This window comes from Schistocerca nitens, chromosome 1 (genome assembly GCF_023898315.1).
Source record: "Schistocerca nitens isolate TAMUIC-IGC-003100 chromosome 1, iqSchNite1.1, whole genome shotgun sequence".
NCBI classification, from domain to species: Eukaryota; Metazoa; Arthropoda; class Insecta; order Orthoptera; family Acrididae; genus Schistocerca; species Schistocerca nitens.
The window spans coordinates 1,149,302,686-1,149,317,570 of record NC_064614.1 but is presented as its reverse complement, the minus strand read 5'-3'; the positions used below and the strand labels follow the sequence as shown (position 1 = coordinate 1,149,317,570).

General features: G+C 39.3%; 1 protein-coding gene across 1 annotated transcript in view; it reads right to left on the bottom strand.

Annotated features, from left to right (window-relative positions):
• The window catches only part of LOC126199758 (calcium-activated potassium channel slowpoke), an 872,527-nt gene that overhangs the window by 72,944 nt on the left and 784,698 nt on the right, over positions 1 to 14,885 (bottom strand). Inside the window, exon 22 of the mRNA XM_049936649.1 lies at positions 254 to 437. Within this exon, the coding sequence (XP_049792606.1) occupies positions 254 to 437 (184 nt within the window). The remainder of the gene's footprint in view (positions 1 to 253; positions 438 to 14,885) is intronic.

The following is a 14,885-nucleotide window of genomic DNA, read 5'->3' as shown; positions in this document are numbered from 1 at the left end:
TACAAAACTGCATTATTCAGTCATAGGTTACACATTGTAAATATTTCCTGTGATGACTTCAGTGACTCTGAAGTTTTTTAAGTGTCTTGGATATCACATCAAAATTTAGCACAATAACAAAATAATACAAACAGCAGAGATCACAAAGCAAAGTTTTTCACTTACTGGCATCAAGACATATCCCACTGTTACCATATCTGTCTCATTCATAATCAGTCCAACTATTTAAACAATTTTTATTAGGACGACTTACCTTGGCTTAAGACACCAATTGTGTCATCAAATGTCATAGCTTTAATATTTAATGATGCTAAGATAGCTTCTTTATCAGCCAATGTTGGATCATCATTACTTGGTACTTTGGCTGACAGGATGACACACATATCACATAAGTTGACATTCACTGCACGCAGGTCTGCACGGCTCAGTGGCGAACCCTAAACACATCAAGATTAGACATGGATATAGCACTGTAATAAGTTGATTCACGTTTGTGGATACATATATCTCTCCGAGGTGTTTTGAAAGGCACAAGATTAGATTAGATTAGATTCAGTTTTTGTTCCATAGATCCAAAAAATGAGATTATTCTCGTGGGTGTGGAACATGTCAGGAAGTATAAACTAAAAACATAAAACATTTGAATTGAATATTTACTACCCTGATCATTTGTCAGGAGATTGTCAAAATAGGTGAATACAATGCGGTAAACTGGAACAGCTAATATTTACAGAATTAACATGCTGTCAGAATGAAACATTGTTATGCACTATTAATAAATTTGTCATACACAAAATACGTAATCTTGACTGTTGTGACCAAGTTTTGTCAAAAGTGAAATCCAACAGACATTTTTACTTAAGCTGGCTTAACAGTCTATGTTAAGATATTCATCTAAAGAGTAGAAGGAGTTGCCTACCCAAAAGTCTTTCAAACTCTGTTTAAATGGTGCTTTTTCTGAAACCAAGTTTTGAATGGTTGCTGGAAATTTATTGAAAAATCTGTGTTCCTGAATATTGGACCTCTTTTTGGACCAAGGTAAGTGATTTTAGGTCTTTATATACAAGGTGTACAACTTTGCTTCTGCCATTTGCCGACAGGTGGTGACAACAGTAAGTAGTGGTCGAAAGAAACAGATCGCAGATGTCAGGCAATTAGCTTGGACCTCAGTCAACATAACCTCATTCAAACATTAGTCAATTTGTGTCTGCATCATAAAGTTGTTCTTGATTGAAAACGTCAGTTTATGAGGCTAATTCTTGTCATTTGTGGGAGGTGTTACTGTTTTGTTTCAATATTAAGAAAACAGAGGCTGAGTCTCATCGAATGCTCTCAAGTATGTATGGTAAGGACGCTATTAGTGAAAGAATGTGTTGTGAGTGGTTTTAATGCTTCAAGAACGGTGCTTTTAAAATCGTAGCTGGCATAGTGGTGGAAGAGAGAAAGTTTTCGTGCTGACTGAAGACTCACGTCAAACTCGAGAAGAATTGGCATGACTAGTGATGGTGACACAGCAAGCCATTTCAAAACGTCTCAAGGCTATGGGCATGATTCAGTAAGAAGGAACTTGGGTCTCAAGTGAGCTGAAACAAAGAGACATTGAATGGCATTTATGTGATTGTGAACAGTTGCTTCAGAGGCAAAAACGGAAGGAATTTTCTGCATTGCATTGTGACTGTGGACAAAAAATGGGTTCATTATGATTACCCTAAATGAAAAAAAGTCATGGGGTTGTCCAGGCCATGCTTACACATTGACGGCCAGACCGTATATTCATGGCTCCAAGATCATGCTCTGCATTTGGTGGGACCAGCTTGGCATAATATACTATGACGTGTTGAAACCAAGTTAAACAATCACAGGTGCTTGTTATCAAATGCAATTAATGTGCTTGAGCAGAGTATTAAAAGACAAAAAGCTGCAATACAGCGAGAAGCACTATAAAGTGATGTTGCAGCACAACACTTGACCCCACATTGCAAAAGAGGCCAAAGTGCACTTGTTGTTGTTGTAGTCTTCAGTCCTGAGACTGGTTTGATGCAGCTCTCCATGCTACTCTATCCTGTGCAAGCTTCTTCATCTCCCAGTACCTACTGCAGCCTACATCCTTCTGAATCTGCTTAGTGTATTGATCTCTTGGTCTCCCTCTACAATTTTTACCCTCCACGCTGCCCTCCAATACTAAATTGGTGATCCCTCGATGTCTCAGCACATGTCCTACCAATCGATCCCTTCTTCTAGTCAAGATGTGCCACAAGCTCCTCTTCTTCCCAATTCTATTCAATACCTCCTCATTAGTTATGTGATCTACCCATCTAATCTTCAGCATTCTTCTGTAGCACCACATTTCAAAAGCTTCTATTCTCTTCTTGTCTAAACTATTTATCATCCACGTTTCACTTCCATACATGGCTACACTCCATACAAATACTTTCAGAAACGACTTCCTGACATTTAAATCTATACTCGAAGTTAACAAATTTTTCTTCTTCAGAAACGCTTTCCATGCCATTGCCAGTCTACATTTTATATCCTCTCTACTTCGACCATCATCAGTTATTTTGCTCCCCAAATAGCAAAATTCCTTTACTACTTTAAGTGTCTCATTTCCTAATCTAACTCCCTCAGCATCACCCGACTTAACTCGACTACATTCCATTATCCTCGTTTTGCTTTTGTTGATGTTCTTCTTATACCCTCCTTTCAAGACACTGTCCATTCCGTTCAACCGCTCTTCCAAGTCCTTTGCTGTCTCTGACAGAATTACAATGTCATCGGCGAACCTCGAAGTTTTTATTTCTTCTCCATGGATTTTAATACCTACTCCGAACTGTTCTTTTGTTTCCTTTATTGCTTGCTCAATATACAGATTTAATAACATCGGGGATAGGCTACAACCCTGTCTCACTCCCTTCCCAACCACTGCTTCCCTTTCATACCCCTCGACTCTTATAACTGCCATCTGGTTTCTGTACAAATTGTAAATACCTTTTGCTCCCTGTATTTTACCCCTGCCACCTTCAGAATTTGAAAGAGAGTATTCCAATCAACATTGTCAAAAGCTTTCTCTAATTCTACAAATGCTAGGAACGTAGGTTTGCCTCTCCTTAATCTTTCTTCTAAGATAAGTCGAAGGGTCAGTATTGCCTCACGTGTTCCAACATTTCTACGGAATCCAAACTGTTCTTCTCTGAGGATGGCTTCTATCAGTTCTTCCATACGTCTGTATAGAATTCCCATTAGTATTTTGCAGCTGTGACTTATTGAACTGATAATTCGGTAATTTTCACATCTGTCAACACCTGCTTTCTTTGGGATTGGAATTATTATATTCTTCTTGAAGTCTGAGGGTATTTCGCCTGTCTCATACATCTTGCTCACCAGATGGTAGAGTTTTGTCAGGACTGGCTCTCCCAAGGCTGTCAGTAGTTCTAATGGAATGTTGTCTACTCGCGGGGCCTTGTTTTGACTCAGGTCTTTCAGTGCTCTGTCAAACTCTTCACACAGTATCATATCTCCCATTTCATCTTCATCTAGATCCTCTTCCATTTCCACAGTATTGTCCTCAAGTACATCGCCCTTGTATAGACCCTCTATATACTCCTTCCACCTTTCTGCTCTCCCTTCTTTGCTTAGAACTGGGTTTCCCTCAAAGCTCTTGATATTCATACAAGTGGTTCTCCTTTCTCCAAAGGTCTCTTTAATTTTCCTGTAGGCAGTATCTATCTTACCCCTAGTGAGATAAGCCTCTACATCCTTACATTTGTCCTCTAGCCATCCCTGATTAGCCATTTTGCACTTCCTGTCAATCTCCTTTTTGAGACGTTTGTATTCCCTTTTGCCTGCTTCATTTACTGCATTTTTATATTTTCTCCTTCCATCAATTAAATTCAATATTTCTTCTGTTACCCAAGGGTTTCTACTAGCCCTCATCTTTTTACCTATTTGATCCTCTGCTGCCTTCACTATTTCATCCCTCAAAGCTACCCATTCTTCTTCTACTGTATTTCTTTCCCCCATTCCTGTCAATTGTTCCCTTATGCTCTCCCTGAAACTCTGTACAACCTCTCGTTCTTTCAGTTTATCCAGGTCCCATCTCCTTAAATTCCCACCTTTTTGCAGTTTCTTCAGTTTTACTCTACCTTGGAAACATTGAAATGGGAAGTCATACCCCACGTGATGTATTTGCCAGACGTTGCTCCCTCTGACTATCACATGTTTATATAAATGGTGCATGGCCTGGCTGACCAACACTTCCGATCTCATGAAGAAGTCACAAGTTGAATCAATTTATGGATCGCTTCAAAAGATGAACAATTTTTTCGATGCGGAATTCATACACTGCCTAAAAGATGGGATAGAGTAGAAGCCAGCGATGGAAAATACTTTGAATGATACATGTATAACCAGTTTGTTTCATTAAAGCCTCAACTGTCGGGGAAAACTGATTCTTATAATATGCTTTTGCATCACAAAAACTTTTCTTGGTTTGATGAGTTGTCCCAGAATATGAGCCCATATGACATAATAGAATGAAAGTAAGCAAAATATGCAAGGTTTTTACATTTATGTCTCCTACATCGGACATTGTTGTCACTGCAAATACAAACTTATTTAGGTGCTTAAGCAATTCTATGGTATGCCCTTCCCAACTGAATTTATTATTGAATTGTGATCCCAGAACCGCCCCCGTGAACCCTGGGCCTTGCCATTGGTGGGGAGGATTGTGTACCTCAGCAATAAAGATAGCTGTACCGTAGGTGCATCCACAATGAAGGGGTATCTGTGGAGAGGCCAACCAAACATGTTGTTCCTGAAGAGGGGCAGCAGCCTTTTCAGTAGTTGCAGGGGAAACAGTCTGGATGATTGACTGATCTGGCCTTGTAACATTAACCAAAATGGCCTTGCTGTGGTGCTACTGCCAACAGCTGAAATCAAGGGGAAACAACAGTCGTAATTTTTCCTGATGGCATGCAGCTTTACTGTGTGGTTAAATGATGAGGCCATCCACTTGGGTGAAATATTCCGGAAGTAAAATAGTCCTCCATTTGGATTTCCAGGCTGGGACTACTCAGGAGGACATTGTTAACGGCAGAAGCAAAACTGGCATTTATGGATCAGAATGTAGAATGTCAGATCCCTTAATTGGGCAGGTAGGTTAAAAAATTTAAAAAAGGGAAATGGATAAGTTGAAGTTAGATATAGTGGGAATTAGTGAAGTTCAGTGGCAGGAGGAAAATGACTTTTGGTCATGTGAGTACAAGATTATAAACACAAAATCAAATAGGGATAATGCAGGAGTAGGTTTAATAATGAATAAAAAAATTGGAGTGCGGGTAAGCAACTAGAAACAGCATAGTGAATGCATTATTATAGCCCAGATGGACACAAAGCTCATGCGTATCACAGTAGTACAAGTTTATATGCCAACAAGCTCCGCAGATGACGAAGAGATTGAAGAAATGTATGATGAGATAAAAGAAAATATTCAGCTAGTGAAAGGAGACAAAAATGTAATAGACATGGGGGGCTGGAGTTCGATAGTAGGAGAAGGAAATGTAGTAGGAGAATATGGAATGGTGGTAAGGAATGAAAGAGGAAGCTGCCTGGTAGAATTTTGCGCAGAGAATAACTTAATCAGAGCTAACACTTGGTTCAAGAACCATGAAAGAAGGTTGTATACATGGAAGAGGCCTGGAGATATTGGATGATTTCAGATAGCTTATATAATCATATGACAGAGATTTAGGAATCAGACATTAAATTGTAAGACATTTCCAGGGGCAGATATTGACTCTGGCCACAATCTATTGCTTATGAACTGTAAATTAAAACTGAAGAAACTACAAAAAGTTGGGAATTTAAGGAGATGGGACATGGATAAACTGACAGAACCAGAGGTTGTAGAGAGTTTCAGGCTGAGCATTAGGGAACGATTGACAAGAATGGGGGAAAGAAATACAGTAGAAGAAGAATGGGTAGCTTTGAGGGATGAAATAGTGAGGGCAGAAGAGGATCAAGTAGGTAAAAATATGAGGGCTGGTAGAAATCCTTGGGTAACAGAAGAAATACTGAATTTAATTGATGAAAGGAGAAAATATAAAAATGCAGTAAATGAAGCAGGCAAAAAGGAATACAAACGTCTCAAAAAGGAGATTGACAGGAAGTGCAAAATGGCTAATCAGGGATGGCTAGAGGACAAATGTCAGGATGTAGAGGCATATATCACTAGGGGAAGATAAATACTGCCCACAGGAAAATTAAAGAGACATTTGGAGAAAAGAGAACCACTTCTGTGAATATCAAGAGCTCAGATGGTAACCATTTTCTAAGCAAAGAAGGGAAAGCAGAAAGGTGGGAGTATATAGAGGGTCTATACAAGGGTGATGTAGTTGAGGGCAATATCATGCAAGTGGAAGAGGATGTAGATGAAGATGAAATGGGAGATATGATACTGCGTGAAGAGTTTGACAGAGCACTGAAAGACCTAACTTGAAACAAGGAGCTGGGAGTAGACAACATTTCATTAGGACTACTGATAGCCTTGGGAGAAACAGCCCTAACAAAATCATCTGGTGAGCAAGATGTATGAGACAGGTGAAATATCCTCAGACTTCAAGAAGAATATAATAATTTCTATCCCAAAGAAGTTTAATAAGTCATGGCTGCAAAATACTAACACGAATTCTTTACAGATGAATGGAAAACCTCGTAGAAGCCAACCCTGGGGAAAATCAGTTTGGATTCCGTAGAAATGTCAGAACACATGAGGCAATACAGACCCTATGACTTATCTTAGAAGACAGAATAAGGAAAGACAAACCTACATTTCTAGTATTTGTAAACTTAGAGTAAGTTTCTGCCAATGTTCATTGAAATACCTTCTTTCAAATTCCGAAGGTGGCAGGCGTAAAACACAGGGAGTGGAAGGCTATTTAAAATTTCTACAGAAACCAGATGGCAGTTGTAAGAGACGAAGGGCATGAAAGGGAAGCAGTGGTTGGGAAGGGAGTGAGACAGGGTTGTAGTCTCTCCCCGATGTTATTCAATCAGTATATTGAGCAAGCAGTGAAGGAAACAAAAGAAAAATTCGGAGTAGGTATTAAGATCCATGGAGAAGAAATAAAAACTTTGAGGTTCGCCGATGACATTGTAATTCTGTCAGAGACAGCAAAGGACCTGGAAGAGCAGAAGAATGCTGAAGATTAGATGGGTACATCACGTAACTAGCGAGGAGGAATTGAACATAATTGCAGAGAAGAGAAATTTGGGGCACAACTTGACTAGAAGAATGGATCGGTTGGTAGGACATGTTCTGAGGCATCAAGGGATCACCAATTTAGTACTGGAGGGCAGTGTGGAGGGTAAAAACCGTTGAGGGAGACCAAGGGATGAATACACTAAGCAGATTAAGAAGGATGTAGGTTGCAGTAGGTATGGGAGATGAAGAAGCTTGCACAGGGTGGAGTAGCACGGAGAGCTGCATCCAACCAGTCTCTGCACTGAAGACCACAAAAACAACAACAACACTGTGGTTTTCACAAGATTTAGTAATTACTGTGCAGGATGTACAGAGAGGCCACAGAAATTCAACAACACAAAAGCAGTTTCGAAGGGGTGAAATTAGACAAGCTAAGGGCCGTAGTGTTAAATAAAACAAATAGCGCCTACTCTTCCCCTGTACAAGCTCCACAGCATGCATCAGCACAACTCTATGATCTTAGGCAATGATCTGATGTCACGAATCAACCACGGAGTGGATACATGAAAACAGTTCAGCTTGTTGAGTTTGTTTTGAGTCTGTACAAGCTTTCTGCTTTGTCAAAACCTCCGATGTAGTCTCCAGCAGTGGAAGACGAAATGTTAGGAAGAGGCTAATGCCTTGGATCATGGCCCTATGCGCATAAATCAAATATCAGCAACATCACAAATGAAAGCCTACATTGAGCGATTGCCTCTTTAGCCATTCCTTCTACAATATAATTATCTGAATTTTTGGCTGTATTAATGTAAAATTTGATTAATTAATTAATGTTTATGTGAAATATTGGAAAGGCAACCACTCACTTATAGCCACATATAATAAATAACAACATTTACACTAGCTTTTGACTTTTGCTCTTTTTCTAACAAAATTATACATATTCAGACAAATAACCACACAGACTCCCAAACACGTACTTAGGCAGCTGCAGCGAGACTCATTATTGTTTATTGATAACAGCTGACTGGACTGATGGAATCTGAGAGGTGGGGGGTGGGTGGGTGGGAGAGGGGGCAGGCGAGGAGGCAGTAGTGGGGTAATGTGAGGCATGACAGATGACTCAGTGGCTACACAACAAGATGAAAGTAGTTCAGAGGGTAGAGCAGAGGGGATGTGCTGTTCTAAACTGAACGCTATGCTCACATTTTTGTATATATTAAGTAGAGCCTCTCCATGCACATACTTGCATGGTGACCAGTCAAAAGATCTGTCTCCTCTGCCTTGGTGACTATTTAAAAAGAATTCCACCAAAAATGCATTAATTTATTCTCACCTGGCTTATTAACCACTTGTAACTTTCAGAGAAGTGTCATGACTGGCGAATTTTGAGTAAAACCTATGCATTTCCCTTCTTGCCATGTTAAAATTTGCTTGTTTTGCCATAACACAGCATAGCTTACACAGTCTCACATCACTAACATGTGCAGATGCAATAGCAAGAGAGTTCTGAAACAGTGGTTTATTTAGTTTACTAAGTGAGGAGCTGAGCTAAAACAACGTCAGTATCTTATAAAAAAGCACATCCTTGCTACAAAATAAACATGTAATGTCTTCATTTACGCTGTTCCAAAATCCATTTTTTTCTCATCTCACTAGCTACCAATGACCGTTAAAAATGACATTCTTTAGTTAGAAAAGACTGTAGTTAGTGGAATAATACAGCAGATAATGAAGTTTTGCATAATATCCAAATGGCACAATACTCTCCACTTTGTATGCTATCATTTGCCAAAATCTCATTTTGATATCTCAAATTATTTATAAAATATGACAAATGATGTGGATACTTCACTCTGGATTTATCGCTATCATGGAGTGATCACAAATGAGTGTGCTACATCTGATCAATTGTCTTGAGACTGGTGACAGATAGAGACCTACACCCAAGGCTACAGAAAAATTCATGATGCTAGCTAAATTTCATATGCTGCAACATATCATGTAATACAAACCAAATGCAAAATCAAAGCAACCCCTATTTTTCATTTCAAACTTATTCAAATTTCACATACTGTCATACTTCCAAGTAAATATCACAGTAACTATGACCATTAGCGAAATGATGGGCAAATCATCATGAACCTGACATATAAAGCTGTAAGTAATGCAAAAATGAATTTTTTTACCAAAGAGTTTCCATAAGATCATTTGAGAAAGACTGCAGCAGCTTAATTCTGTCATCACAGACTGGCCGAAAGTGGGCAAAACACAATCTGCCTCCCATTCCATACAAAAGAATGAACTTGCCCAGTGCTTTGGATGAAAACTGGCCACTGCACATTGGCCACTGTATCCTGCATAGACTCTACATGATGTGCATGGGGAAGGACTGGTGTGGACAGAAGAGAGAAGGGAAATGGTAAGGAGAGGCAGTAAGGAACAGGTTGGCAGAGGTTTACACCAGGGGTATTGCGAGAGGGTAAGATATGCTGGATAGACAATACTCACCTGTGTAGTTCAGAGAAGCTAGTGCTGGAAGGAGGTATACAAATATCCTGAATACTGAAGCTGCTGTTGAAATCATTTAGGTAGTGGTGTTCAGCATGTTCGGCAATGGGATCCTCAAGTTTACAGTTGGCCATTAGTGAGAGTAGTCGGTTACTTGTCATGCCCATGCAGAATACTGTGCAGTAATCGCAGCATAGCTGCTCTCATGCATGGCTCTGGGTTTTATTGGGTGGAAAATGCCTATTTCTGGACTGAGGTAGGAGGTGGTGGGTGGGAGTACAGAACAGGCCTTCCACTTGGACTGACTGCAAGGATTGGGAGCAGGATTGGGATTCATTGGTGATGGATTTAGGAAAGGAGGGTGAGGTCCGGTTAGAAGAGAGGTATTCCTGAAAGATTGCCAGTGGATGACTGGGTGGAAGGGGAGAGGGGACCACAGTTGGAGAGAGGTGGCTAATGTTTTATATGGGGTTTTGTTTGGCTGTTTGGCTATTGTCAGTGGGGTGCACAGTGAAGAAATGTTTCCACTACGGAGAAGGAGTGAAGGAAAGAAGATCCTTTACAAGTCCAGCATGGTTGAACCAAGATTTCCAGCTAAAGGTGAGGCCATTAGAAAGAACAGAGATGTCTGCAAGGGTCAGAGTTTTGTCAGAAAGTCTGAAACAGTGTTGTGAGACGAAGTTCACATGAAATGTGTTTTGTGAAGGGTGGGGAAGTTTTTGGGGATATGGAAGACAGATTAAGTCAGCAAGTCATGCTCGTCAAACTATGAGATACTGATTGGGGGGCAGGGGAGGGGGGGGTTGTGGGTGAGGCCGGGGGCTGGCAAAGTGGTAGGCTTTTCCTTGGCTGTACGTAATCCCATGCAGACACGAGACAGGAATAGCTGAGACAGCTTGCTCAGATGGTGCTGAGGATGCTGTTCCAACTGTTGAAGGGCAAGAGTTCCTACTGCAGTGATGGCATTCAGAAGTTGTTGTCACAGAGTAAAAAGATTTTGCAAAAGGAGTAAAGGCTGTCAAGCATTGTTTTATAATAATATTTATAGACAAGAAAGGAAAAAAAATGGCTGTTTTTCTCCTAACATACTTATACAAAGCAATCTAAAAGTAACTAACTAATGATCAGTTTGACTATATTAGTGTTAGTAATTCATAGTAAATAGAATTTACAGAAGTAGGTGGCAATGGTTGCTACAGCACATTAATGTATAACTTTACTTGTTCCACATTCCTGAAGGATCTCTTTCAAGATGGGACTGACAGAACACAATGTATGAAAGGATGAATGAATGACTGAGCAAAACTTATTTGCGTACATCCAATAACTGCTTCCAGCACATTGATATATCGGCACTGAAGCCTGTGTTTGGATAAATTATTGTGTTAGCAGACAAAAATGGAAGGCTTTAGAGTGTTTGGATCCTTCAACATTATTTCTGTATGTTATTTAAAAGAAAAACTCCAGATATATTATGTATAGGAAAAGGCAATCTGAATCAATTTTCTGGGCATCAGAAGTTATTCAAAATTAAGAATACTCACCCCCACCCCCACCACCCATACGTCTACTGCCTCATTTAATGTGGCCTGGCAAGACATCCTCTACTGGTACAACCTCTTCATCTCAGAGGAAAACTTATACCCAACATCCTCAATTATTTGATAATATTATTAGAAGGAAAGTTGCTACTCACCATATAGCGGAGAACTGAGTCACAGTAGGCACAACAAAGAGACTCTCACAATTAAAGATTTCAGCCGTTAAAGCCCTTGTCAACAATAGACACACACATACTTGCATGAGATTGCAGTGGTGTGTATGAGTTGCATTTGCGTAGGTGTGTGTGTGTATTTGTGTAAGTGTATCTACTGTTGACAAATGCCTTAATGGCCAAAAGCTTTAATTGTGAGAGTCTTTTTGTTGTGCCTATCTGTGACTCAGCATCTCCACTATATGGTGAGCATCAACTTTCCTTTGCATAATATTGTTACATTCCATCCTGGATTTTCCATGTTTGATCCTCAATTAGTTATTACATATACTCCAATCTCTGTCTTCCCTAACAGTTTTTACCCTCTGTGGTTCCCTCTAGTACCAAAGACAATATTCCCTGATGTCTTAATACACGTTCTATAATTCTGTCCCTACTTCTCATCGCTGTTTTCCTTGTATTCCTTTCGTCGCTGATTCTGCAGAGAATCTCCTCATTTCTTGTCAGTCCATCTAATTTTAGCATCTTTATACATTGCCATATTGCAAAAGCTTTGATTCTATTCTTTTCCATTTTTCCCACAGTCCATAATAAACTACCATACAATGCAGTGCTACAAAAATACGTTCTCAAATATGTCTTCCTCAATCTAATGCTGATGTTTGGTACTGACAGATATCTTTTGGCCAGGAATGCCATCTTTATATCTGCTAGTCAGTGTTTTATGTCCACCATACTTTGCTCATCATGTGTATTTTTGCCTCTAATTTTGGTGTTAGACTTATTGCTAATGTCAAATGTCTGTTCTCTTACTCCTCATTACTCTCAATCCATAACCTGTGCTTATTAGACTTATCATTGCATTCAGCAGGTGCTGTAATTCTACTTCACTTTCATTTATGATAGCAAAGTGATCAGGACATGTTATCACTGATATCCTTTCACAATGAATTCTTATCTCACTCCTGCAACTAATTATTTTATCCAATCATTGCTGACTTGATGTATATATTGAACAACAGACACAAAAGATAACACCCTTGTCTTTCACTCTTTTCAATCTGAGTATTTCACTCTTGGTTTTCCATTCTTATTGTTTCCCCTTGGTTTGTATATGCACTGTATATCATTCATCTTTCTCTATAGTTTACAACTATTTGTCTTGAGAGTTTTCATTATCATGGGCCATTTTACTTTATTGAATCCTTTTTCTAGCATGACAAATCATATAACAGTGTCTTATTTTTCTTAAGCCTTGCTGTCACAGTCAGGTACAATGTCAGACCTACCTCTGTGGTGCCTTTACCTTTCTTAATACCAACTGATAGTAATCTAACAGGTCTTCAATTTTATTTTCTATTCTGCTGCAAATATTCTTGTCAGTAACTTGGATGCATGAGCTGCTAAACTGATTGTACAATTGTTCTTTTATTTATCTGTCCTTGCTATCTCAGGATTGTGTGGATGATATTTTTTCAAATGTCTGATGTTATTTCTCCAGTCTCATAGACTTTACACACCAACTTGAATAGTCATTTGATTGCCATTACCTCTAATGATTTTAGAAATTCATAAGGCATTTAATTTATGCCTTCTGCCGTATTTCATCATAAGTCTATGTTTGACTCTAGTAATGGATTCCCTGTACATTTCACATTAGTTCCCATTTCTTCCTGTATCTTGTTGTCAAGCAGCTCCCCTTGTAAAGGCCTTTATTTTATTTTGAGTATGATTTCTTGATATACATGTCATCAGACATGTCTGATAGAACATATACCATGCATTGATATAATTGATTCACCTCAATGGGCACTGAAGTCACCACCTTCAGTGAGGATGCACAATTATGTTTGGAGAACATGAATGGGGTCTGCAGATAAATGGTGCTGGATGGGAGTGTGGGTCATGCTGAGAGGTTTGTCGAGATAGTCCATGCAGTTGCAATAAACACAGTGTCCACGTGACACAGCGGTTAATGTGACTGCCTAATAAGCAGGAGAACCTGGATTCAAATCCTGGTCCCGCATGCTTTTTCATTGTCACTATTGATTCTGCATACAGTTCCAATGCAGCTGACATCAACAGCCCCTTCCATTTCCTTTCCTTTCTCCCCCTCCACCTTCAGTTTACACAATCGTCGCACTGTTTGCATAATGCATGAATTATAGGTAACTAATAAATTCTATTTCTGTCATTAAGCTCTCAGTCTGTCAGTCTGTTGAACAAATCTGATGGTAAGCGTATCTCATTCACTGTACAAAGTAACCTGATGTTTTATGCTATGTAAGCACCATAAAGAAGTCCATGACATGAATGGTCACATTCCCCATATGAAACATAACAAACAGTATAATTGACTCTCATGAAACAGCCGCCTGTGATGAGTGATGCAAAACTACTCATTTGACTATCGAGGAATACATGCTGAGCAGCAGATATTCTGATTGGTTACAATAAATAACCAAATTGAATCAGAAAACAAATGTCACTTTCATAATAGGTTGCTAAAATTATGTCAAAAAGTACTAATACAAACTTAATTTTGATCAAGAAATCAATTTTAGCATCTGTAAGGGTTTCCTAGCACAATACCTAATTCGTAGAAAAGTTTCACAGTATGAAATAGCCATCAGAACTGCTTTTACAGTCACTGCATTTATTTTGTCTTGCTAGTGGCAAACCTCTAGCAACAAGATTAGTCATTCCAGAATTATTCATCGCAGGGTGAAGGAGGGTGCTCATTTCACATTGTATATGGCGCCCTTAGAAAAGGGGTGTATTTAGATATGGCAAGGCATGTAAATGGATTGGGGAGTACAATCCATTTAGGAAGACAAATAAAGCAATATTAATGAAAACAAAGGGTAAAAAACAGAAAATCTAAATCTGTAAAATGCAACATGATTTCCACATAAATTCAAGGAATCAAGTCTCTGACATTTAGGTTCCCATATTGGCATGCAACATGCCATAAGTGTGGCAAAAAGGACACTTGCAAGAGGCACGTTGTACCAGTTTCAATGCAGGTACGTCCCAACTTATGACAGTGTGCCAAGTCCACAATACATCAACAGAAGTGCAGACTGTCCAAGATGAAACTCACAGGCATACATACTGTGAATTACTTCTGGACACTGGTGCTTCTGTCTCTTTCCTAAACCAATCTACTTACTTATGCTTACAGATACTGCCCTTGCAGAGAGCTGAGACAAAACTGTGGAACTAGGGACACTATCACATATCACTGCCAGTATGGTGTTACATACAACTCCAGAGCAGTGATGTGAATCTCTGCATGTTATTACCAATGAATGATCTATAGTGGTGAGCACAAATATTGTGTAGATTTCTTATTTTACTTCCATGTGGAGAACCATGGTGAGAATAGCTTGTGTCTTCAAAATGGAATGGTGACCGCAGTAACTTTGTAAAATGAAGTGCCTCCCCGGATGCAAATAT